General features: G+C 54.2%; 3 protein-coding genes and 1 long non-coding RNA gene across 6 annotated transcripts; 1 reads left to right on the top strand and 3 right to left on the bottom strand.

The window, feature by feature from the left end:
- Nucleotides 1-35: 35 nt before the first annotated feature.
- On the bottom strand, nt 36-4,260 carry KLK10 (kallikrein related peptidase 10). Its single transcript, XM_055311902.1, has 6 exons — nt 4,161-4,260; nt 3,638-3,742; nt 2,772-2,955; nt 1,514-1,788; nt 1,227-1,360; nt 36-659 (listed from the first exon to the last, which is right to left on the bottom strand). Exons 2-6 carry the CDS (start codon nt 3,726-3,728, stop codon nt 507-509), a joined length of 837 nt encoding a protein of 278 aa, XP_055167877.1. The 5' UTR covers nt 3,729-3,742; nt 4,161-4,260; the 3' UTR covers nt 36-506.
- Nucleotides 2,962-5,505, top strand: LOC129500975 (uncharacterized). Its single transcript, XR_008662623.1, has 2 exons — nt 2,962-3,290; nt 5,002-5,505. It is a non-coding gene; the product is annotated as an uncharacterized LOC129500975 (long non-coding RNA).
- Nucleotides 5,506-5,826: 321 nt separating this feature from the next.
- On the bottom strand, nt 5,827-10,643 carry KLK11 (kallikrein related peptidase 11). 2 transcript variants are annotated; one of them, XM_055311811.1, is made up of 6 exons: nt 10,495-10,643; nt 8,668-8,742; nt 8,039-8,195; nt 7,394-7,659; nt 6,709-6,845; nt 5,827-6,298 (listed from the first exon to the last, which is right to left on the bottom strand). In XM_055311811.1, exons 2-6 carry the CDS (start codon nt 8,705-8,707, stop codon nt 6,146-6,148), a joined length of 753 nt encoding a protein of 250 aa, XP_055167786.1. In that variant the 5' UTR covers nt 8,708-8,742; nt 10,495-10,643; the 3' UTR covers nt 5,827-6,145. The 2 variants fall into 2 exon arrangements, with proteins under 2 accessions (XP_055167786.1, XP_055167785.1); XM_055311810.1 differs by lacking the exon at nt 10,495-10,643 and adding an exon at nt 9,568-9,641.
- Nucleotides 10,644-11,445: 802 nt separating this feature from the next.
- KLK12 (kallikrein related peptidase 12) lies at nt 11,446-15,819 on the bottom strand. 2 transcript variants are annotated; one of them, XM_055311809.1, is made up of 6 exons: nt 15,600-15,819; nt 15,391-15,446; nt 14,848-15,007; nt 13,809-14,065; nt 12,755-12,888; nt 11,446-11,822 (listed from the first exon to the last, which is right to left on the bottom strand). In XM_055311809.1, exons 1-6 carry the CDS (start codon nt 15,626-15,628, stop codon nt 11,667-11,669), a joined length of 792 nt encoding a protein of 263 aa, XP_055167784.1. In that variant the 5' UTR covers nt 15,629-15,819; the 3' UTR covers nt 11,446-11,666. The 2 variants fall into 2 exon arrangements, with proteins under 2 accessions (XP_055167784.1, XP_055167783.1); XM_055311808.1 differs by having other exon boundaries at nt 13,809-14,068; nt 15,600-15,816.
- Between the last annotated feature and the right edge of the window lie 4,716 nt (nt 15,820-20,535).

Here is a 20,535-nt window from a genome sequence, read left to right as displayed (position 1 = left end):
CTCACCAGGACCTGTTCACAGATCATGACCACAGGTAAGATTTAGTCAGGGCTCACCAACCCCTGCATTAATGCTTTACTGATAATTACCATAGCAACCTACACACTCGTTTCATATGATCATCTCCGCATAATGCATATATGAGGTAGGCACTTCATTGTCCCCATTTTCCAAGTGAGGAAATAGAGGCCCAGAGAGGGTACTTAGCTTACAGGAGGTCACAGAGCAGGGAGTGGTAGAGGGAGGCAGGTTGAGTGCGTGACAACTTCTCTGAGAGACTGGGTGACCACCAGCTTCCTTGCTTCTTTTGAATAAAACTTTGTCCCACTTATGGCTTCAAAGTGTGCAGACAGCAGCAATAGGCAGGGGGAGGTGAGGGAAGAGGAGAGATGTTTGAGGGTGTGGATGGGCAGCAAAGGTTCAAACAGGGCAGGGGGAGAGTCCAGCCCCTGCAACTTCAGAGGAAGTAGCAAGAGGGCAGCTGGTGGTGTTGCACGGCCTCTGGGTCAGTTGGAGCGTATGGTTTTCTCTATCCAGGAGTTGTATTTGCAGATCTGGGTGTAGACAGCTGGATGCTGAGCAGAGCCGCAGGGGTAAACACCCCATGAGAGGATGCCCTGCAGGGTCTCATCACAGACCAGAGGGCCACCAGAGTCACTCTGGGGGAAGGAAGGAGATCAAGTAAATACAACAATCCAAAGAAAAATAAATTTAAAAAATACACCAATCCAATGGCTGCCACTTGGGGGTCTGGGATAGTGATAAGGAAGGGATTTGGGTGGGATTTGGAAGGGATTTGGCTAAAGATGAGGTTGGGATGGGGTTGGGATTAAGTATGAGCTTGGGTTGGGATTGGGCTAGTTTGGGGGTTGTGGACATCAGATAGGGGGATGCAAACGAGAATGTGCTGGAGCTGATACTATAGCTTGTGGCAGATGAGGGGATGAGACAAATGGAGAGATAGGGATGGGGTGGGGGCTTAGGAATGGCCTAAAGATGGGAATGCAGTTGAGGAGAGGGTGGGAAGTGGGTAAGGCCTGGCACAAACAGGTGGAGCCAAGGACCTAGAGTCAAACATGGGGATGACGTTGGGGTAGGGATGGGATAGTGTTGGACATGGGGTGATGCTGGGCTGCGGTTGGGGACAGGGATGGGGCCTTCTGATTTCTCATAACTTCCCTATCCTGGCTCCCATGAGTCAGACACCCTCCCTGGTCAGTCCCTACCTGGCAGGGGTCCTGACCCTGGTCCAGTCCTGCACACATCATGTTGTTGGTGACCACACCAGGGTAGAAGACCTCGCACTCTTTAGGGCTCAAGACAGTGACCCTGGAGCAACTCAGGCCCTTGTTGTATTTCACTAATGGGAGGAAACAGTAGGTAAACCCATTGCCAGCCCCCAATCTTCCAGGACCTGGGAGTCCATGCCCCCAATTCCCTTCTCCCTCAGACCCAGAAGTCCTGGCCCTCCAGGTATTCCCCAGGATACAGGCCTCAGGGCCCCAGCTCTTGCCTCTCCGGGTAGCTGTGGTGCCCCAGCCAGCAACCTGGCACTCATCTCCAGGCTGGGCACAGCGGTAGGGCAGGCGCAGGGTCTGGATGCGAGGCCCCAGCACAGCAGGCCTGGCCAGCTTTAGCAGCATGAGGTCATGCTCGTCTGTCCGCCTGGGCAGGATGGGGCCCGAGCCATGGTGGTACTTGGGGTGTATAATGGGGCGAATAGTCCGGCGGAGCTGCTCGCCCTGGAGAAGGAGGAGGTGGTCGTCCCCTATGCGAGCCCACAGAGGCCTAGGGAGGGAAGAGATATATGAGGGTAATGCCTTCTTAGGGATTGGGACCAGACTCTGAGTCCCTGGGTGGGAGGGTACTGGTAGCAGGGTAGGAGCTTGGACTCCTGGGTCTGAGGGAGGAGTGGAGGAGGATCTGAGTTCTGTTTTTTTTCTTTTTTTTTTTAATAAATTAATTTTTATTGGTGTTCAATTTACCAACATACAGAATAACACCCAGTGCTCATCCCGTCAAGTGTCCCCCTCCGTGCCCGTCACCCATTCACCCCCACCCCCCACCCTCCTCCCCTTCCACCACCCCTAGTTCATTTCCCAGAGTTAGAAGTCTTTATGTTCTGTCTCCCTTTCTGATATCTCCCACACATTTCTTCTCCCTTCCCTTATATTCCCCTTCACTATTATTCATATTCCCCAAATGAATGAGAACATACACTGTTTGTCCTTCTCCGATTGACTTACTTCACTCAGCATAATACCCTCCAGTTCCATCCACGTTGAAGCAAATGGTGGGTATTTGTCGTTTCTAATGGCTGAGTAATATTCCATGTAAGGATCTGAGTTCTTGAGGGAAGTATGATTAGGGGTTTGGGTCTCTGAGTTCTGCAAGAATTGAGGGCTGGGGGCCCATCTGGGTAAGCTGCCGTTTCCCTCCTGCCTCAGTGGGGAATCGAGGTGGACAGTTTCCTTACTTCTAAATGCCTAACCACAGCGGACCTTGGCTTCTGTCTGCTGCATACAACTATCTACACTTCAAAGGAGCCCAAGGAGTATCAGCAAGACGGGGGTGGTGGAAGGGCCCAGAAACGCTTAGAAGGACCACACCGCCCCCTGGCGGCCACAGCGCAACCCCACCTCTCCTCCTACGGAAAGTCCTCCCGAACTGACTCCCACCCACTTGGGGTCAAGTGCCCCAGCCCTTCCCGCCCCCTCCCCCGGGCCTGCCTGCACAGCCCCTCCGTGGCTGCCCCGAGGAGTTCCCCCTACTTGCTGTTCCCGCAGTGCGCGGCTGTGAGCACCCAACTCTTGTCCACCAGGACGCCCGCGCAGTGGAACGAGAGGCCATTGAAGAGGGACACCTGCCAGGGCTGCGAACCGCGGGCGCACGGAGCGCCGGAGACCACAAGGTCCAAGCCCGTGTCGTTTCTGGGGAGCAGCACCGCCTCTGCGGCTGGAGACAGCAAAGGGGCGGCGATCAGAGCACGCAGGGCAAGGGCTGGGTTTAGGGCTGGAGCTGGGGCGGGGGGGCGGGGGCCAGAACCAGAGAAGCACGGGGAGGGGTTGGTGGAAATTGGGGATCCTGCAGGAACCGAATGGAAGTGGGAGGAGAAGGACGGTGGTAAAGGGGAAGGAGGCAGGAACCGAGCGGTCTAGAGCGAGAAGCGCGAGATGGGTGGATCTGGGGGGACCGGGACAGAGCGCAGCAGGAATGGAGCGCGACGGGGCCACCAGGGGGCGATAGAAGGCGGCGGAGCCTGGGGAGCAGGGCCGGGAGCCGCGCGGCTGGTGCGGAGAGGGCCGAGGGGCGGGGGCCCCAAGCTGTAAGGCAGGCTCGGGGAGGACTGGAAGGAGCAAGAAGGGGGCGAGAACGGGATGGGGCAGAGAGAGGGGACGGGGTTAGGAAGGGGCTGGGAAAGGAAGCCGGGAGGAGGAAGGAGTAGGGACCCAGGCGGGGGGCGGGGCGCAGGACCCCCTGGAGCGGAGCTCCGAGAGGGGCGGGTCTGACTTAGGGGCGAGCCTCCTCCGGCTGGGCGGGTGGGTCCCGCGGCCCCCCGAGGAGGAGTGGTGCGCGGGGGTTCGTGCTAAGAGCAGTCTCCCAGGGACCTCCCGCCAAGCCCTGTCCCCCGCCTCACCCCAGAGTTGCGTCACGAGCAGCGGCAGCAGCAGCCTCGCCAAAGCCCGCGCGCCGGAGGCGGTGCACAGGTGTAGGTGCGGGGGTCTCATGGCCTGGACCGGGGCTGGGGGGCGAGGGCGGGTTAAAGAGAAGCCCGGTCAGAGACACCCCCACCCCCACCCCACCGCGCCCGTCCGCCCGGCCTGAGCCAACCCAGCCCGCGGGGACCCGCTTAACCTGAGACGCTCAACTGCAGGGGCGGAGGGGCGATTCGGGCCGAATACCAGAGATGGGCACAATTACCCTAACGACGCCCCTCGTGGCCTCCTCCTGACCTCCCTACACCCGGGCTTTCCCCGGCTGCCCACTGCCCAGCAGGATTTGGGGTTCGCCCTCCTCCACAGATGGGGCGGGGGTCCGAGGCTCAGAGGTGCTTGTCATAGATGGGGAAACAGGCTCGAACAGAGCTGCCCGCCACCCAAAGGTCCCCACCCATGCTCTCGCGACCCTCCCCTACTAGGGTGAGGTGCATCCCACCTCACCTGGGAGTCGCTGCTGGGAAAGAGGGAGAAGACCCAGAAGTGCCTCTGCCCCACGGAGTGGGCTGCCCGACTCCTCTGCCCCGGGACCCCTGGCCTGGCCTTCCCTTTTAACCTCAAAGAGCCCGGAAATTCCCCCACCCTTGCCCCCAGGGATTCACTCCCTCCCTTTCCCTCTCCCTAATTATGCCGTGGGTGAGGCTGGCACCCAACCTGGGCCCCAGATTCCTGCTCTGGGAGGGGCCCCGGGAATACAGGCTTCTTCTGGAGCCTCAAACACCCTTTTTGGAGCTGGATTCCATGGGGATTCCCCAGGTCTCCTGTTCCAAGAAGTCTTCTCAGGTGCGGAGAGACGATGCCATGTCCCCGGGGAAGCTTCAGGGTCTCAGATAGTGTTGGAAGGAGGTGATTGTGACCAAGAGAGAGAGGAAGATAAACAGGAAATCAGACCTAGTGCCTGAGAAAAGCCAGAAGGCTGGCTCGGAGAGAAAAAAGCAGAAAGATAAGATGGCTATGTGGAAGGAGAGGGTCGTAGGCACATACTGAGGCACATGGAGACAGAAAGGGAGCAGAGAACGAGGCAGAGTCCCAGAGCCAGCGCAAAGCTCTGTGCAGGGCCCACTCCCTCAGCCGGAGAAGTGGGTTCACTGTGTGTTCCAGGGACTTGTGCCCCTCTTCCTCCTGCTGGGGGGTAGGGGGGCACTGCCCCTTACATCCATGTGTGGTCACATCACATGCTCCCTGCCACCTGTGTGTCTTCAGATGACACACAGGCCCATGAGTCACAGGAGGCCAAGGCCACAGAGGAGCATCAATATCACCTGGACCAACTCCCTCCTTCCAGGTGAGGAATCCAGGCTCAGAGAAGGCAGTGACTCACAGAAGGCCACACAGCAAGTCTACCTAACAACCAGGATGCCTCAGTTCCAGCTCTGGGCTTTTAACTCCTCATGCCAATGACCTCCACTGAAAGGTGAGCAGAACGTCAAAAAAGATCCTGAGTTCTGGACTGTTTGTCAGGCATTTTCTCCAGTGGGAACTGAGTCAACTCCAGAGGTTGTCCAGCTCGGCGCTACCCAACTGAACTCTCTCCAACGGTGGCAATGCCCTCTATGCGCTGGTCAGTACAGCAGCCATATGTGGCTACAGAGCATCTGATAACGTGGCGACTGTGACTGAAAAATTACTTTTCTGATTTCGGGTCATTTCCATTTAAACGGCCCTGGGTGGCCAGTAGCTGTCCTCCTGGGCAGGACAGATCTGGAGGAAGTACTTGGCATGGACATTGGAAAGAAAAACAGCGATAGCTCCTTTTCATAGGTCTAATAATTATGTACACGCTGACTTACCTATTGTGCTATCATTCTTTTACCTGCACGATTTTACAGATAAGAAAACTGAGTTTCCATCAAGGCAGTTTCACTCGGTAGTTAGGAAAGCACCTTGCTTTAAAAAAAAGAAAAAGAAAAGAAAAGAAAAGAAAAGACCCTGCTTTAGATTCTTTGCTCTCCTCCTTACTGGCTGTGTGACTGTGAGCAAGTGACTTGTTTCTCTTGCCCAGTTTCCTCATCTGCAAAATGGGCATAATAATGCCACTTAATCCTTGTGACAATTAAGTTAGTTGATATGTTTAAAAGCCCTTGGATCAGGGCCTGGCATATAGTAAGCATTCCAAAGATTCATTCGTTCAGTAAGTATTTATTGAAACCTTGGGGTGAGTGCCAGGAGCTGTCTTTGGGGCTGGGGATACAAAAGGGAACCAAACAACTATTATCTCTCCCAGAATCACAAGTCAGTACAAGGAAGGATTTGACCCCCAAGCCTCACTAATTCCAAACCCTAGGTTGATTATTAAGCTGCACCGTCTCTCATGGTCAAGGAGGCTGAAAAGAAAATACATAAAGGCGACCTCGCTCAGGCTTGACTATTAGAATGAACAAGAGCCATGTTGCCAAGTAGGGATTAGGGGGGTGTTGGGCTGGTCCTGGCTAATTATTTTCCATAGTCTTCCGGATCCAGTCTACGTATTTGCAGACCTTAGTATAGACACCAGGCTTTCTGGTGACAGCACATGGATCCTGGCCCCAGGAGATAATGCCTTGAAGAGACCCGTCACAGACCAGAGGGCCCCCAGAGTCACCCTGGGCATGGAGAGAGAGACAACCAGTCAGAAAGGAGCAGTGGCCATGGGAGAGGGGCAGGGTTGGGCACTGTGTCAGGTAGGAGATGGGGATTGGGTTAGGAGTGGGGTGAAGATTAAGGATGGGGTTGGTGAGATGATTAGGGGTGAAGTTGGAGCTATGGGTGGCAGTAAAGATGGGGTCAGGGTTGACTGGAGGATGATTGGGGCTGGAAATAAGGGTGGGAATGTGGATGGAGCTGGAGATCCCGTGGAGGTTAAAAACGGGAACCAGGGGTGGACATGGAGTTGGGATTGCAGGGGGAGACGGAGTTAGGGTTGGGAATGAGACTGTGGACATTGATAAAGAGACGGTTGAGGTGAGAGATGGGAGTGAGGCTGTGGCAGGAGACCCAGGCCCTGCTCCCTGACCTGGCAGGAGTCCTTGCCCGATTCCAGAACACTGGCACAGACCATGGTGTTTGTGATGTTGCCAGGGTAGGCCTTCTCACACTCCTCGTGGTTAATGATGGTGATGTTGGCACATCGCAAGGTGTGGGGCAGTTGCACTGTGGAAACGGCACAAAGGGGTATGGAAAACGAAGAGCCCCTGGTCCCCTTCCCCCTTCCCCGTCTGCAGTGCCTCCTCTGTACCTATACTGTGGCCAGTCCCTGTCCTTCTTGCTTGACACCAACTCATCTCTCTCCTTGTAGCCATAGCACCAGGAATGCTAGCGAGTAAATTTATTATGCCAGCTGTTCTATATATACTATCTCTGATGCAGCTCTGGTAGGTGGGTGTGATTAGCCTCATTTTATAGAGAAGAAAACCTAGGTTCAGAGAGGTGAAGCCAGGTGCCTGCAGTCCTACAATTAGTAGGCTATGGATCTGGCACATTGTGTCTGACTCTGACGCCCAGACTTTTGTCTCTACCCTCCCCAGCTCTCTTCCCCTCTTCTCTTTGATTAATCCCACCCCTGACACGGCCCAGGGAGCTTCCTCTCCTACTCTTGTGCTCTGGGACTCTCCCCTTTGAAGATCCTCTGGTTCCCTCTGTTCTTCCACAACCGTGATCACCCACCCCCCCTCCCCCACGACCCCCTCTGGAGCCCCTACACTGGGGGCTGGATGTGGAGCCCCAGCCCGAAACGAGGCAGCGGGTGCCAGGGGTGACACAGTGTGATGACAGAGTGAGTGGTCGCACAGCCCAGGTGATGAAGGCTGCTCTGGTCATCTTCACCAGCATGATGTCATTGCGGTGGTCTTTGTTGGGGAGGCTGTTGTTGAAGTCTGGGTGGGGGAAGGACTCGGTGGCCGATAGGGTCTGCTCGCAGCCATCCCGCCGCTGGAGGTTGTGCTCCCCCAGATGAACTACATATCGGCTGAGGTGGGAGAGATGGTGGTCAGAGATGGAAGGTGGGGGAGAGGCAGGAGAGGGGAGGGATAGGGAGAGACATGGGGAAAGGGTGAGTGCACCTGAGAGGACAGAGGAATATAGCTCCACTTCTGACCTCATCCTCATTTCCCACTGAAGCCTCCTTTCCAACTATATCCCCATCCCAGCACCCAACCCCCTTCCCAGCGCCATCCCAGTTCCCATGCCTTCCGTCCATCCTTCCATCCTGGCTCCTTGTCCATGATCCATGCTACCCGGTCCATGCCCATCTCAGACCCTGTCATATTCTCCCCATCCCCAAGCCCCTCTCCATCCATCTCTCCATCTCCAGCCCCCTGCTGTCCCGCCCCAGCCCCCGCACCCACGGCTTGCGGCAGTGAGCTGCTGTCAGGAGCCATTTGGGAGCGATGAGGGTTGCCCCACAGAGCAGCCGTGTCTTCTGGAACAGAGCCACCTGCCAGGGCTGGGAATGAGGAGAGCACTCATACCCCTTGATGATCCTGGTCTCTGCCCTTACATGCCCTGGAGGGAAGTGAGGGCAAAAGAGGGGGCTCAGGCATAAGAGGACTCCCAGATGTGGGGGTAGGGAGAACAGAGGAGTGGGTGGCCCAGGCCCTAGCCTGGTGTCCCACTGGGATGCACTGTCTGGATGGACCGGATATTAAATGATTGAAATCTTTCTGTACTGGTTGCTCAGTAGCTACTGTGCTGTGCTGTTTGTGTCTTCTGCCCCACTGGGGCTGCCCTGGCCCCTCCCCTGGGACCCTCCTTGACCTCTCCCCTTTGTAACATCTAAAGGGATTATGCTTGGCCCAGCAAGGGGCATTCAGGACTTCATTATGGCTCATATATCCATTTAGATGCCCTATGGGTTAGCCCTATCGGTTGTTCTATATTTTCAGCATTGACCCACTCAATATCTAGGCATAAAGGGTTGAGGAATCATAGAGATTGGAGAGGGAGGCTCCTGCCCCCCCGCCATCCCCCACCATACCTGTCACCAGAGCAAACATGATTAATCGAAGAATCATCATGGCCTGGAGAGGGGAGGGGCAGGCTCCAGATTCTTCTGGAAACAAGAAGGGACAAGGGGCCTTGGTCACTTTATGGCGCGACTAGGGAGGGACTGGTTCCTGCCCTCTCCTCCCTTCCTGGCCTGCTCTGGCTCCCCCGCAGAGAGAAACAACAGGGTTTTCACAACGTCCCAGCCTCCAAACCTTTAAAATAAATCTATGGTATCAAGGTGGCCTTGGAGGGGGCTGATCTTGGCTAAAAGCTTCTTGTAAGTAGCCAAGGAGGATGTGGCAGATGCTGGGAGGGGCTTTGACTGGGGCAAGTCATTGGCTGGCCCTGTTTCAAGTCAGCCAGCGTACCTGCACCTGCAAGATGCATTTGGGAGCATGTTTTCCCTCTTGCCCACCTGAGACCCAGCCAGGCCCCAGAAGCTTGGGGCAGGAGAGCAAAGGGAACCAGTGCCACCCAGCATCCACCCCAGGGTGATATGGGCCCTATGAGGGTTGCCTGGGGTGCGGTAGGGGGTTCAGCCTGGGACAGTACTCAGACCCTGTCCTTCTGAATTCCTTGACCCTTTGAAGGACAGCCAGATATAACTGGGTGGGGCTGACCAGGAGAAGGGTCTATGCCCTCAGCTGCCCTGGTCAGCAGTGGGGGAGGGGGTGGGGGTGGAGGGCTGGATTCAGTTATCAGAGCAGGGATCAGAGGTCACTGAAGTTGGGGACAGCCAGTCGGAGAGACAGAGAGACAGAGAAGCAGAGGGCACCCACCCCAGCTGAGAAGGATAGAGCAGAGGGTACAGAGATAGAGGAGGCCTGGCTCACTCCAGGAGTGCAGGCTCCTGCAAGAGGGTCTTCCCTTCCCTCCCCGACTCACGCACCCACGGGCTTTGGGACGGGGACTCTGGGTGCCCACTGGTGGCGCTGGCAGCTGCCGCGGTGTGGCTCAGAGGCAGATTGGGTCAGAGCATCAGGCACCAGGCAGGTGCAGGATGGCCTGGATGACTGGGCCTCCTGGCCCTGCCTTACTGCCCTGGGGGTGGGGTGTGTGTGCCTGCCCACCGCCCGCCTGCTTCTGTCACCTCCCCAAGCCCCTCTTCTCTCTGTTTCTCCCTCTACGCCCTGCATCCTTCCCCGTCAGGCTGTCTGTCAGTCTGTGTGTCTGTCTCTTCATCTCTGTCGGTTGCTGCCTCTCTATAATGCTGCGTGTCATGTTTCTCTTTGCCTCCCTATGCCTGTGCCTTTCTCTCTCTCTCTCTCTGTCTCTCTCTCTCTCTCTCTCTCTCCCCCTCCCTCCCTCCCTCCCTCTCTCTCTCCCTCTCCTTCCTCCTCCATCTCTTTCTGCAGGACTGCTTTAAAACTTTATCTTTCTTTGTGTCACTCTGTCTCTGCCTCCGTCCACCTCTCTCTCTCTCTCTCTCTCTCTCTCTCTCTCTCTCTCTCTCTCCCCACCTGGATCTCCCAGCCTCTATGTCTCTCCTGTCCCTGCTCCTCCCTCCCCACAGCCCAAGCCCAGGTGGGCCTCTGACCTTCTCTGGGCCCTCCCTTCTCCATTCCAAGGAGGGGGGAAACTGGGGCGTCACAGAGGTGGGGCTGCTGCCAGCCGAAGGGGCAGGACGGGAGGGTGGGGGAGGCAGGTTGGGGCCTGTGGGAGTCAAGGCTCAGGAGAGGGAGTCAGCCCTCTTGCAAGGCCCCAACCCCTTGTGCTCCTCTGGGGCTTCCCTTCTGCCACACTTCCCTCCACCCCCCTCTCCTGCCTCTGCCTCCCAGGAACCCTGGGGCCCCCCAAATCCAGCTGTGGCACTTACTCGCTGCGAGACTTAGGTCCGATGACTTCCGAGTCTGAGCCACCTCAATTTCCTGTCTGCCGATCCCTCTATCTCCGGACCTGCTTGTTATCAGTGAGATCTTCCTGCCTTCCTGTCTTGCCCTCCTCTCTCCCCTAACCAGAAGTGGGGCAAGATGACTGGGTATGGGCTCCTAAGGCAGCCAGCCCTGGCCTCAAACCCCGGCTCTGCCTCTTCCTACCACAGTGACGTGAGCCAAGGAACTCCACCCCGGTGAGGCTCAGTTTCTTCATCTGCGAGATGGGGGGACAGCCCTGCCTTGGGGTGGTTGGGATGAGGACTCCACGGGAGCCGAATGTAGCAGACTCCCAGCAGGAATTCCCACGCCATCACCATCACCCCTCACTCTCACACCCCCTAGCTCCCCTTCCATTCACTGGGGAGAAGCTCCCTTTGCACCTCCTGGATGGCGGTGAAGACAGAACCCAAGGGATGGGCAGGACTATTTTAAGACCTAGGCTGTGTCCTCCTGCTTTCCAAGGCTACACCCCACCTTCTATCATTACAGACGTATTAAAATGAACCCACATCCCACATTAAATATAATGTGTTCTCCACAACTCCAGCAGAGTGAAGTCAGAATTGGCTAGGTGGAAGAGTGTTATATTTTATAGATATTTAATGTGATGGTCGTGAATTTTGATTTTTTCAATTTTCATTTGGTATTTTGGGGCCAGTAATATTTTCCCCCTCAGGTCTTTCATGAAGCATGGTTCCTAGAGTGCTGGATAGAGGGGGAAGAAATGGCCCTCATTTTTGTTATGAGTAACTTTCTCCACCCCATTGCTGTGTGACCCCCTAAGGGAAAACCCTTGCCCTCTGTGATCTCTATTTATACACCTGTGAGTAGGAGAACTGATGAGCTTCCCTCCTGCGTCCACCAGCACTAGGATATCAAATAGACAAACATCGTTCCTCTTCCAGTTATATTTATTCGGATAGTCAGACATTCCTCCCTCCCCCGACCACGGGACTTAGAAGCACTGGCTGGAGGGGGAGTTCTGGGAGGAAGATCCCCAGTCCAAGAAGAGTGGGAGCCAGGGGTGATAACGGAAGAGGTCGTTGGTGCTCGGAGGGTTCAGTCAGTGTAGGCCCCAAGCTGAGGGGTGGAAGGTGGAGGTGGAGGGAGCACGTTAGTTGTTCCTCATGACCATCCGGATCCAGTCCACGTATTTGCAAATATTGGTGTAGACTCCCGGGATGCCTTTTTGGCCACAAGGCTCCACGGTCCCCCAGGACACCAGACCCTGAAGGACGTTTCCGCACACCAGGGGCCCCCCAGAGTCGCCCTGGAATACAGAAAGAGAAGGAGCACCGAATGAATACGGGAGAAATCCTGTTCTCATTTTCCTTTCCCCAAGCCCCAAGCCCATCCCCAGGCCTTGAAGACGGTGGCTCCGACCAAGCCCGGTTATCAGAGAGTAGAGCATTGCTGAGTTCCCACGTTCCTGGCACAGCGATGACTGACCAATAGAGAAGAACACACTGTTCCTAGGGGGCCAATCCCAGGGAAGGCCGGGCCCCATAAAGGGGCAGGGAAGGTGGCTCTCAAGGACATTGGCTAGAGCTCTGGCCAATGAGCGAAGAGAGTGTCTTCAATGACCAATCTCGGGGAAGGAGGTGGGGAACCGTGAGAGTTCTGTAGAGGATGACTGGCTTGGGCCCTGACCAATGAGGGAAAGAGCACAACCACTAGTGGCCAATCCCAGCAAAGGAAGGCGGGATCTATAAACATTCTCTCAGGCCCGGTGGCTGGATCCTTGGCCAGTCAGGTGGGGCAGCCTCCAACCCGGAGGACCTAAGAGAGCAAGGTAGCAGAATTCAAGGGCAGGAGAGTCCACCAGCCTCCTTTCCTGCCTCCATCCTAGATCCTCTCACTCTTGCCTGGGCCAGCATCAATTGGAGGACATATGGAGAGAGACAACCGGTTACACGCCTCAATTCCAAATCCTTGCCAGCTCTTTACCTTCCCCCATCTTCTCTTCGTCTCTTCCTCTTCCTCTCCTGTGCCCCTCCCATCTTTCCTTCTCTGTTCTCTCCCTCCCTCCCTCTATTCTCTCCACCCACTCCTCCTTCTCTCTGCCCTCCCTCCATCACCTGGGTCTCCCTGCCTTATCCTGCGCCTCCCCTTCTTTCTGAACACATCTCTCTCTCCCTCATCCTCCCTGCTCTGTCTCCTACTTCCAGCCTGGGTGACCAGGGACTGACTGCGTCCACTCACCTGGCAGGCATCCGCCCCTTCAGTGCCGCTGGCACACACCATGTTGTCTGTGATTCTCCCTGGGAACACAGCCCGGCAGGCAGCACTGGAAACAATGGAGACATTGAGGCACTGGAGCAGGTCCGGGAATGGGTCTGGAATGGAAGATAGAAGCCACAGCGTTCCCCAAAGCTCCCTATTTGGGAGCCACCTCCCCCCACTCAAGGAAGCAAGTATAAGTCTATACGCTGCCCTTTTCCTGTGACCCCCCACTACAATCCGCAAACTTCTAAATTTCAGATTTATGACCTCATTTCATAGTGACCCTTGCCCCAGTTCATTGACCTAGTCTCCTGACCTTTAACCTATGACTCTGAGTGCCATAACTCGAGACATTCTTTGTCTCTCCAACCTCAGAAGCAATGAATCTGGACCCACTTTTATTCTTAAATTCCAGATGCTCTGACCTTTAACCTTCAGTCTTATACTTAGATCGCAACTTGACTTCAAGTTAAGGTCCCTCTCTGTCTCCAGACTCCACATTTCTTGTCTTCTCTTAAACTTTCAAACTCAGCTATAAACCATTGGTCCCAATTCCAAAGTGACTTATAATCCCTGTTTATTTGACCCCGGACTCTATGACCCCTAACCTCTAGGGCTTCAAATCCCAGAACAGTGATCCCTGATTGAATCCTAGTTTCCACCCTCAGATTATGGCCAGCTTGTGCAACATCTGGATCCCATGTCCTCAACTCTACAATGACCTCTAACACCAGAATCCATGACCCCTGACGCCAAGATCCTATCTCTATATGTCCTTTGCTCCAGTTTGATGGCCCCTGCCATTGCTCTGGCTTCTAACCACATCCCTGACCCATGACTTCTGACTTTGTACCCAACCCCTTAACTACTTTGAATCCCAAGACCCCTGGTCCACCATGATCTCTGACCCCAAACCACAATCCTCATGTTTGACTCTTGATCCATCCTTCTGCTGAAATGGCATGACTCCTGATCTCTCACCCTACACCCCAGACTTTGCCCATCCTGAGCCCTGACCCCGATGCCCCCTTACTCCAGAGTTGATTGGTGATGCCCCAGCCTGAGATCTGGCATTTGGTGCCAGCCGCTGCACAGGTGGTGGGCAGGGGAAGGGGCTGGATGCTGCGAGTCAAGGGGACGGGGGTGCCCAGTCGCAAGAGCCGGATGTCATGGTCATGGCTGTGCTGGGCTCCCTGGTAACTGGGGTGGGTCATGGAGAAGCCACTTCGCCGAATCTTCTCCGTCCAGTCCAGCCTGCTGAGGCTATGCTCCCCCAGGCGCACCCAGTACCTGCTGGGGGTCAAGGTGGCTCAGCGAGGGTGGGGTGGGCCCCTGGCTCCCAGGCCCTGCAGCCTCTCTCTGCTGCTCTGCACCTCCATGGCCATCCTCACTTTCTGACAAGCTTGCTCTATCTCTCTCCGTCTCTCATCTCTTTCACCATCTTTCCACTTCCCGTGTTTGCCTCCTTCTCCTCCTGAGCCCCTGCATCCCTGTCCCTCCCTGATTCTCTTCACTGAGGCAGGGACATCCATCTGTCATGCTCCCTGCTCTGTTCCCACCACCTAGAGGTTGCCTGGGCTGTCAGTGGAAGCAAAGAGTGAGTCATGAGACAACTCTCTCTGTTCTTTCCCTGAATCAATCCATTCTTTGTGCCTGAAATTCCTTTTGAAAAAAAGCTCAGAGTTTCAGACCTAGAAATCCCGGTCTCCTCATTTTATAGATGGGATAGCTGAGGCCCAGAGAGATTGCCCAGGTTGGGTCAGGCAAAGCCTGGGTGGTGACTGAGGTCATATGGGAAGGAAGGGGAACATGAGGGAATGGGAACAAGTAGGTGGGTGGGTGCCAGGACCCTTCCCGCCCTCCACTCCACCCACCCCACCTAGCCCCAGCCCAGGCCCATTGTTGAGGAAGTCCTATTTCTTGTCTAACTATTTCTTGTCTAACCTTTTGCTGCAGGACCATCTCCTCACTCCTTGGCACCTCCCTCTTCTGAACCTCTACCCTGAGGGCTCCTCTCCCCATCACCCCTCCTTTGCCTACCCCTGGAAGGAACCACCCAGACAGGGACTTACCTGCCACTGCAGTGAGCAGCTGTGAGGACCCACCTGCGGTCAATGAGGACCCCCCCACAGCGCAGGTTGGCGCCCTCAAACAGCCCCACCTGCCAAGGCTGTGAGTGACGGGCACACTCCTTGCCTTTGACAATCTTCTCTGTGGCCGGTTGGCTGAGCCCTGAGGACAGGGGTGTGGGCCAGAGGGATGGGGTCAGAGATCTAGAGATTGGGGATCAGAGATAGGAAGAGAGATGCAGAGATGAAGACAGAGAGAGGAAGAGAAAGGTTAAAAAACAGAGAGATGCTTAAAGAAAGGAGGGAGACAGAGATAGAGATTCACAGATAGAGAGAAGAGACAGAGCATAGTGACAGGAAGAAACAGAGTAGAGATTGATCAAGATTCAGGACAGAGGTGGCAGGGCCCCGAGACCCAGAGGTGAGTGGAGGCACAGAGGCAGCCTCCTACCTACCCTCTTCAGTGCCAGGCTGGGGACCAGACCTGGAAGGAAGTTAGGGCCTCCTGTTGGGGATAAAGGGACCCCCCTACCCCGGGGAACTCACCAGTAACACAGAAGAGCAACAGGATTCTGGAACCCAGGGTGACCCACCTCCAGGTCCTGGGAAATGTGGGGGAATCTCAGAGATGGCCCTTTTCCTGCCAACCTACCCCTCCTGCCAGCAACTCCAAGAGGACGACAGGATGCCTGCCCATTCCCCTCTCTGTCCACCTTGGGTGTCACCCCATTGGTGACCATCTGCCCCCTCCTCACCTTGTCCCTCTGCCTGCTGGGTCCTCCATGTAGTTGTCACAATTTCAGACTGTCTGTCTCTGCTGTCTCTCTGTCCACTACCTGCCTTCCTGTCATCCACCCACCACTCTGCTAGTCAGCTCTCCCACTGTCCACCTGGCTTCTCAGCCACCTGTCATGCTGCCCCACCTGTCCCCCTCCTTCTGTCTGTCTGCCCCAGACTGGCAGCTGACACAGCTTTTAACTCTCTTTGTCCCAGCCCATGCAATTTCCGGGTTGAGGGAAGGGGACCAGGAAGACATGGGGTGGGGCACCCTCTAATCCTGTAGAAACTCTTCTCAGCTAATGGCACCTAATTGAGCTTTACAATGAAAGGGGGGAGGGGGTGGGGGAGAGCCCTGGATGGTTGTGGGGGAAAGACTCAACCCCACTCCTTCTCCCTTCCTCTCCAAGCCAGCACCTGAGCCCCGTGACTCAATGTGATCTGGGAACTGGGTTCTAATCCCGTTTCCCGATGAAGAAGGCTCAGGGAGGGTGGGGCACCAACACTGGGCCCCTCCCCACCCTGTGCAGAAAGTGGGCAGGAGGGTGAGTTGCTAAGAGCTCAGAACAGTGCAAGAGAGAGGCTGAGAAAGCCAGAGCAGAGAGAGCCCAGACAGAGAAGAGAAGGAAGAGATTTCAAAATAGGGCATCAGGAAGAGACTGAAGACATTTCCAAACGAGTTCCCCTGGAGTTGATCCTAACTGAATCTTCTAAAGGCACAGTCCACCTTGTTCTCCACCAAGAAGCCCGCTCTTCCTATCTGCACATGGTCGATTTATCTAATTCCATGAAACTTTGTGGGGTTCTTTTCCTTACATGAAGGCCTCCACTGAGAAAGGGACAGGCGACTGAGAGAGAACCAGGGACAAGACAGTCTGTGCTTTCTTCAGCTTTTGATTCATTTTGAGATACCAGCTAACTCAACACTTATCTATTTCTGGATAGCTGGGGGCTCTGCTTTATTGAGGTGCAATTTGCATGTCATAAAATTCACCCTCAGCTCCATTCCAGAGCTGCCATCTGGAACACACACCAGCACTGCTGGTTCCCATGGCTTTTCAGGAGAAGCTGGAAATTCAGATTTATGGTAGGACATTTCCTGATTTTAAAATATTGGCAGGGCACCTGACTGGCTCAGTCAATAGAGCATGTGACTCTTGATCTCAGGGGTTGTAAGTTCAAACCCTACATTGGGTGTAGAGATTACTTAAAAACAATAAGAAAACTTTAAAATAAAATCAAATATTGGTAAACAACAACAACAAACTATGGGCCCCACCTCTCTCTCTCTCACTCTCTCTCGACTTCTTTCTGACTCTACTTTTTAAAAATGCTTTATTTTTAATGATATCATTTATTTATTTGAGAGAGAGAGATAGTGAGTGAAAGAGAGCATGAGTATGGGGGGAGGGAGAAGCAGACTCCCCACTGAGCAGGGAGCCTGACCTGAGCCGAAGGCAGACACAACCAACTGAGCCACCTAGGCGCCCCTACTTTTTTTTTTTTTTAAGATTTTATTTATTTATTTGAGAGAGAGAGAGCTCAAGCAGAGGGAGTGGCAGGCAGAGGGAGAGGGAGAGGGAGAAGCAGTCTCTTCACTGAGCAGGGAGCCCGATGAGGGCCTTGATTCCAGGACTATGGAATCACAACCTGAGCCTAAGGTAGACGCTTAATCTACTGAGCTACCCCGGTGCGCCTCTGCCTCTACTTTTTAAAAGTAAAACTCATATAACATAAAATTTAGCACTTGAACCATTTTCAAGTCCACAATTCAGTGAATTCCACCACACTCAAAATACTCTGCAACCATCACCACAATCTAATTCCAGAACATTTTCTTCACCTCCCAGAAGAGACTCTATACCCATTTGACTGGGGTCCATCACATGATGAATGGTAAATAAAATATGGTCTATCCACACTACAGAGTATTTATTCAGCCAGAAAAAGGAGTGTAGCACAGACACCTACAGTATAGATGAATTTTGCAAACAATACGCTAGGTGAAAGAAGACAGTCACAAAGGCCACATGTTGTATGGTCCCATATACGTGCAAACATCCAAAACAGGCATCTCCATAGGGACAAAAGCAGATTGGTGGTGCTGGGGCTGCAGGGAGTGGGGAGTGGCTACCTAGTGGTTCTCTTTTGACATACAGACTGGCAGCTTGTGGCTTCTGGAAAAAGCAAATCCCTTCTTTTGTAGCTGGAGGCTTAAAAAGGGCACGGACTGGCTCACAGCCTCCTTCACTCAGGGAAAGCTCTGAGCACTTTTGCCACCCTCCCTGCCTGCCCCCACAACCCCCCACCCCTGCCGGGAGCTCCCTGAGCTCTCAAGTCTCAAGCTCCTGTGCTCTACTCATGGGCATCATTGCAAGCTCAATATGCAGTCTGTTCCCTAGAGAGAACCCAGCCACCCCAACACCCGGGACAAGGGGCCCCAGCATGGAGACCATCACAGATGTGGAAACTGAAGCAGGACTATATTAAAGTCACTCGCCCACAGCCAGGCAGCTGGCAAGTAGCAGAACCAGAGTTTGAACTCAAGCAGGGTGGCGAACCCTGCTGGTTGGTGAACCCAACCAGCCAAGCAGGCTGGCTCCAGAGCCTATATCATTAATCATCGTCCAGAGATATGAATGAACAAATGAATGGCTAACTGAATGAGTGCAGGGGTGAACGGAGGAAGACATGAATGTCCCTACAGGTTTCAAAGAAGAAGGCTAGGGATCCCTGGGTGGCGCAGCGGTTTAGCGCCTGCCTTTGGCCCAGGGCACGATCCTGGAGACCCGGGATCGAATCCCACGTCGGGCTCCCGGTGCATGGAGCCTGCTTCTCCCTCTGCCTATGTCTCTGCCTCTCTCTTTCTCTCTCACTGTGTGACTATCATAAATAAATAAAAATTAAAAAAAAAAAAGAAGAAGGCTAGCTTTTGGAATCCTAAGCCAAAACCTCAGCTCATGCCAGGACTCACTGGGGACCATCAGGCTTTGGATCAACCTTAGTTTGTTCTTCAGAACAGTGGGGTTGGGAGGCAGCTCCCTGTCTGCACACCACTTCCTCTTGGGATCATCAAAGGAGGCAACAAAAGATGGGTACATGGAGACATTCTCAAAATTGCCCTTCCCAGTTTCTTTTTGATGAAGAAATTTTCAAAGCTGAAATCTTTAAATCTTTTTTTTCTCAGCTGTAAAGAACTATCTGCTATAACTTGGGGCTGTTCTTTGTCTTTTGTCTCTTTCTCTCTACACCTCTCTCTCTCTCCCCGCCTCTTACTCTCTCTCCTATTTCTCTGTCCCATTCATTCACTCATGCATTCACTCAACAAACATTTTTGAGATGTCCTGTGTGCCTGACCCTCTGTCAGATGACACTGCGACCACAGAGCTACACCAGAACCAGCACCCCCCACCCCGAGCCTGCCCTGTTTCTTTTCCATGCTTCCCAACTAGACTTATCCATGGAGATCTACTCACCGCTTGGCCCCCACAGCTGTGGTCTTTGGGGTCTCCAGAGACTTCCATGTTGAGCAACCCCGTGGTCTCCTGGTCCTCCCCTTCCTCAGCCTTCAGGCAGCCTTCCACGTGGACTGCCGCTCCCTCCTTCATGCATTTCTGGTTTCTCTCCCACTTTCTGTCTCTCTTACTTATAAATAGGACTTTTTTTTCCTCCCCTGGTGCTTTCACAAACAAGGGCGTTCCCAGGGCCAGTCCTAAGCCTTGTCCTCTGCACTGACTGCATACACAGGACAGTTTTACTTGTCATCTGGGGCAGGATGGCTCTTAAGAGTTTCTCCCTGACTTCAGGTCTCTGTGTTGTACAGCCTCCTGGATGATCCAAACCCAGCTCCCTGACTGTCCCACCAATCTGCTCTCAGACCCTACTTGCTCCATCTTATGGCTCCATAACTCAACTGGTCCTCTGGTCTGGACCCTTGGGACACTGATTCTCCCTAGGACCCAGTGTCCCTTCCTTCCTCCTGAGCCATCCTGTCCCAAGACTGCTGCCAACCCCAGATGCTCCTTTGCCCAGAAATGCTGCTCTGCAGCCATTGGTGTCTTGCATGCCTCTGGGCCCCCATCACTGTGACCCCTAGGAGCTCGGCATCTCCCCCTTCCTCCTGCCCCAGCTTTCCATCTCAGGGGGGCTCACCACCGGCCCATTCACTAAGCTGAACTCATACTCTCCTCCTTCCCCTTCCTCAGCCCTCCCTCATCCCACTCTCTCCAACCCCAGCTCAGGCCCCAACCCCTCCTCTCTGGACCATCACTCTAGCCTCCTACCTGGATTCCCTGTCTCCAGGCTCACCAAGCCCTCCTCTCCAGACAGACCCCATAGGGGTCTTTCTACATCCAACCTGTTCCTTCTTTTCTGCCACAGCTCCCTGGATTATATATGGCTTCCATCCATGGTTCCCAGCACAGAGCTTTAACATCCCTTGGAATTTCCTGAGTGGTGGAAGTGAGGAGCACCTTGTGTTATTCATAATAAGCTGCTTTTCAAACAAATAATAGGGCAGCCCTGGTGGCTTAGGGGTTTAGCACCGCCTTTGGCCCAGGGGGTGATCCTGGAGACCCACGATGGAGTCCCACATTGGGCTCCCTGAATGGAGCCTGCTTTTCTCTCTGCCTGTCTCTCTCTCTCTCTCTAATAAATAAATAAAATCTTTAAAAAAATAAAGTTTTTTTAAAATAAAGGTTTTATAAAGGTTTTATCCTTTTTTTAGATTTTAATTATTTATTTGAGATTGAGAGAGAGAGATAGCAAGAGAAAGCATGAGAAGAGGGGAGAGGGAGAAGCAGATTCCCCGGATGCAGGGCTCCATCCCAGGACCTTGAGATCATGACCTGAGCAGAAGGCAGATGCTTAACCCACTGAGCCACCCAGGTGCCCTAAGGTTTGTTTTGTTTGTTT

The sequence above is a fragment of the Nyctereutes procyonoides genome, unplaced genomic scaffold (assembly GCF_905146905.1).
Source record: "Nyctereutes procyonoides isolate TBG_1078 unplaced genomic scaffold, NYPRO_anot_genome, whole genome shotgun sequence".
NCBI lineage: Eukaryota > Metazoa > Chordata > Mammalia > Carnivora > Canidae > Nyctereutes > Nyctereutes procyonoides.
The sequence above is the reverse complement of the archived record's forward strand: the minus strand, read 5'-3'. Positions and strand labels throughout refer to the sequence as shown.

Bases quoted from the DNA above. Each gene is read 5' to 3' on its own strand.
- KLK11 (XM_055311811.1), bottom strand. From the start codon at position 8,707: ATGATGATTCTTCGATTAATCATGTTTGCTCTGGTGACAG. The intron at 6,846-7,393 runs GTAGGGGCTCCA...CCGTTTCCACAG, and splicing joins CTCCACATCCAGCCCCCAGT to TGCAACTGCCCCACACCTTG. The intron at 6,299-6,708 runs GTCAGGGAGCAG...CTCCATGCCCAG, and splicing joins CGGGCAAGGACTCCTGCCAG to GGTGACTCTGGGGGCCCTCT.
- KLK10 (XM_055311902.1), bottom strand. From the start codon at position 3,728: ATGAGACCCCCGCACCTACACCTGTGCACCGCCTCCGGCGCGCGGGCT. The intron at 2,956-3,637 runs GTGAGGCGGGGG...TGCTGTCTCCAG, and splicing joins GCTCGTGACGCAACTCTGGG to CCGCAGAGGCGGTGCTGCTC. The intron at 660-1,226 runs GTAGGGACTGAC...TCCTTCCCCCAG, and splicing joins AGGGTCAGGACCCCTGCCAG to AGTGACTCTGGTGGCCCTCT.
- KLK12 (XM_055311808.1), bottom strand. From the start codon at position 15,628: ATGGAGGACCCAGCAGGCAGAGGGACAAG. The intron at 15,447-15,599 runs GTGAGGAGGGGG...CACATTTCCCAG, and splicing joins CCAGCAGGCAGAGGGACAAG to GACCTGGAGGTGGGTCACCC. The intron at 11,823-12,754 runs GTGAGTGGACGC...TCTGTATTCCAG, and splicing joins AAGGGGCGGATGCCTGCCAG to GGCGACTCTGGGGGGCCCCT.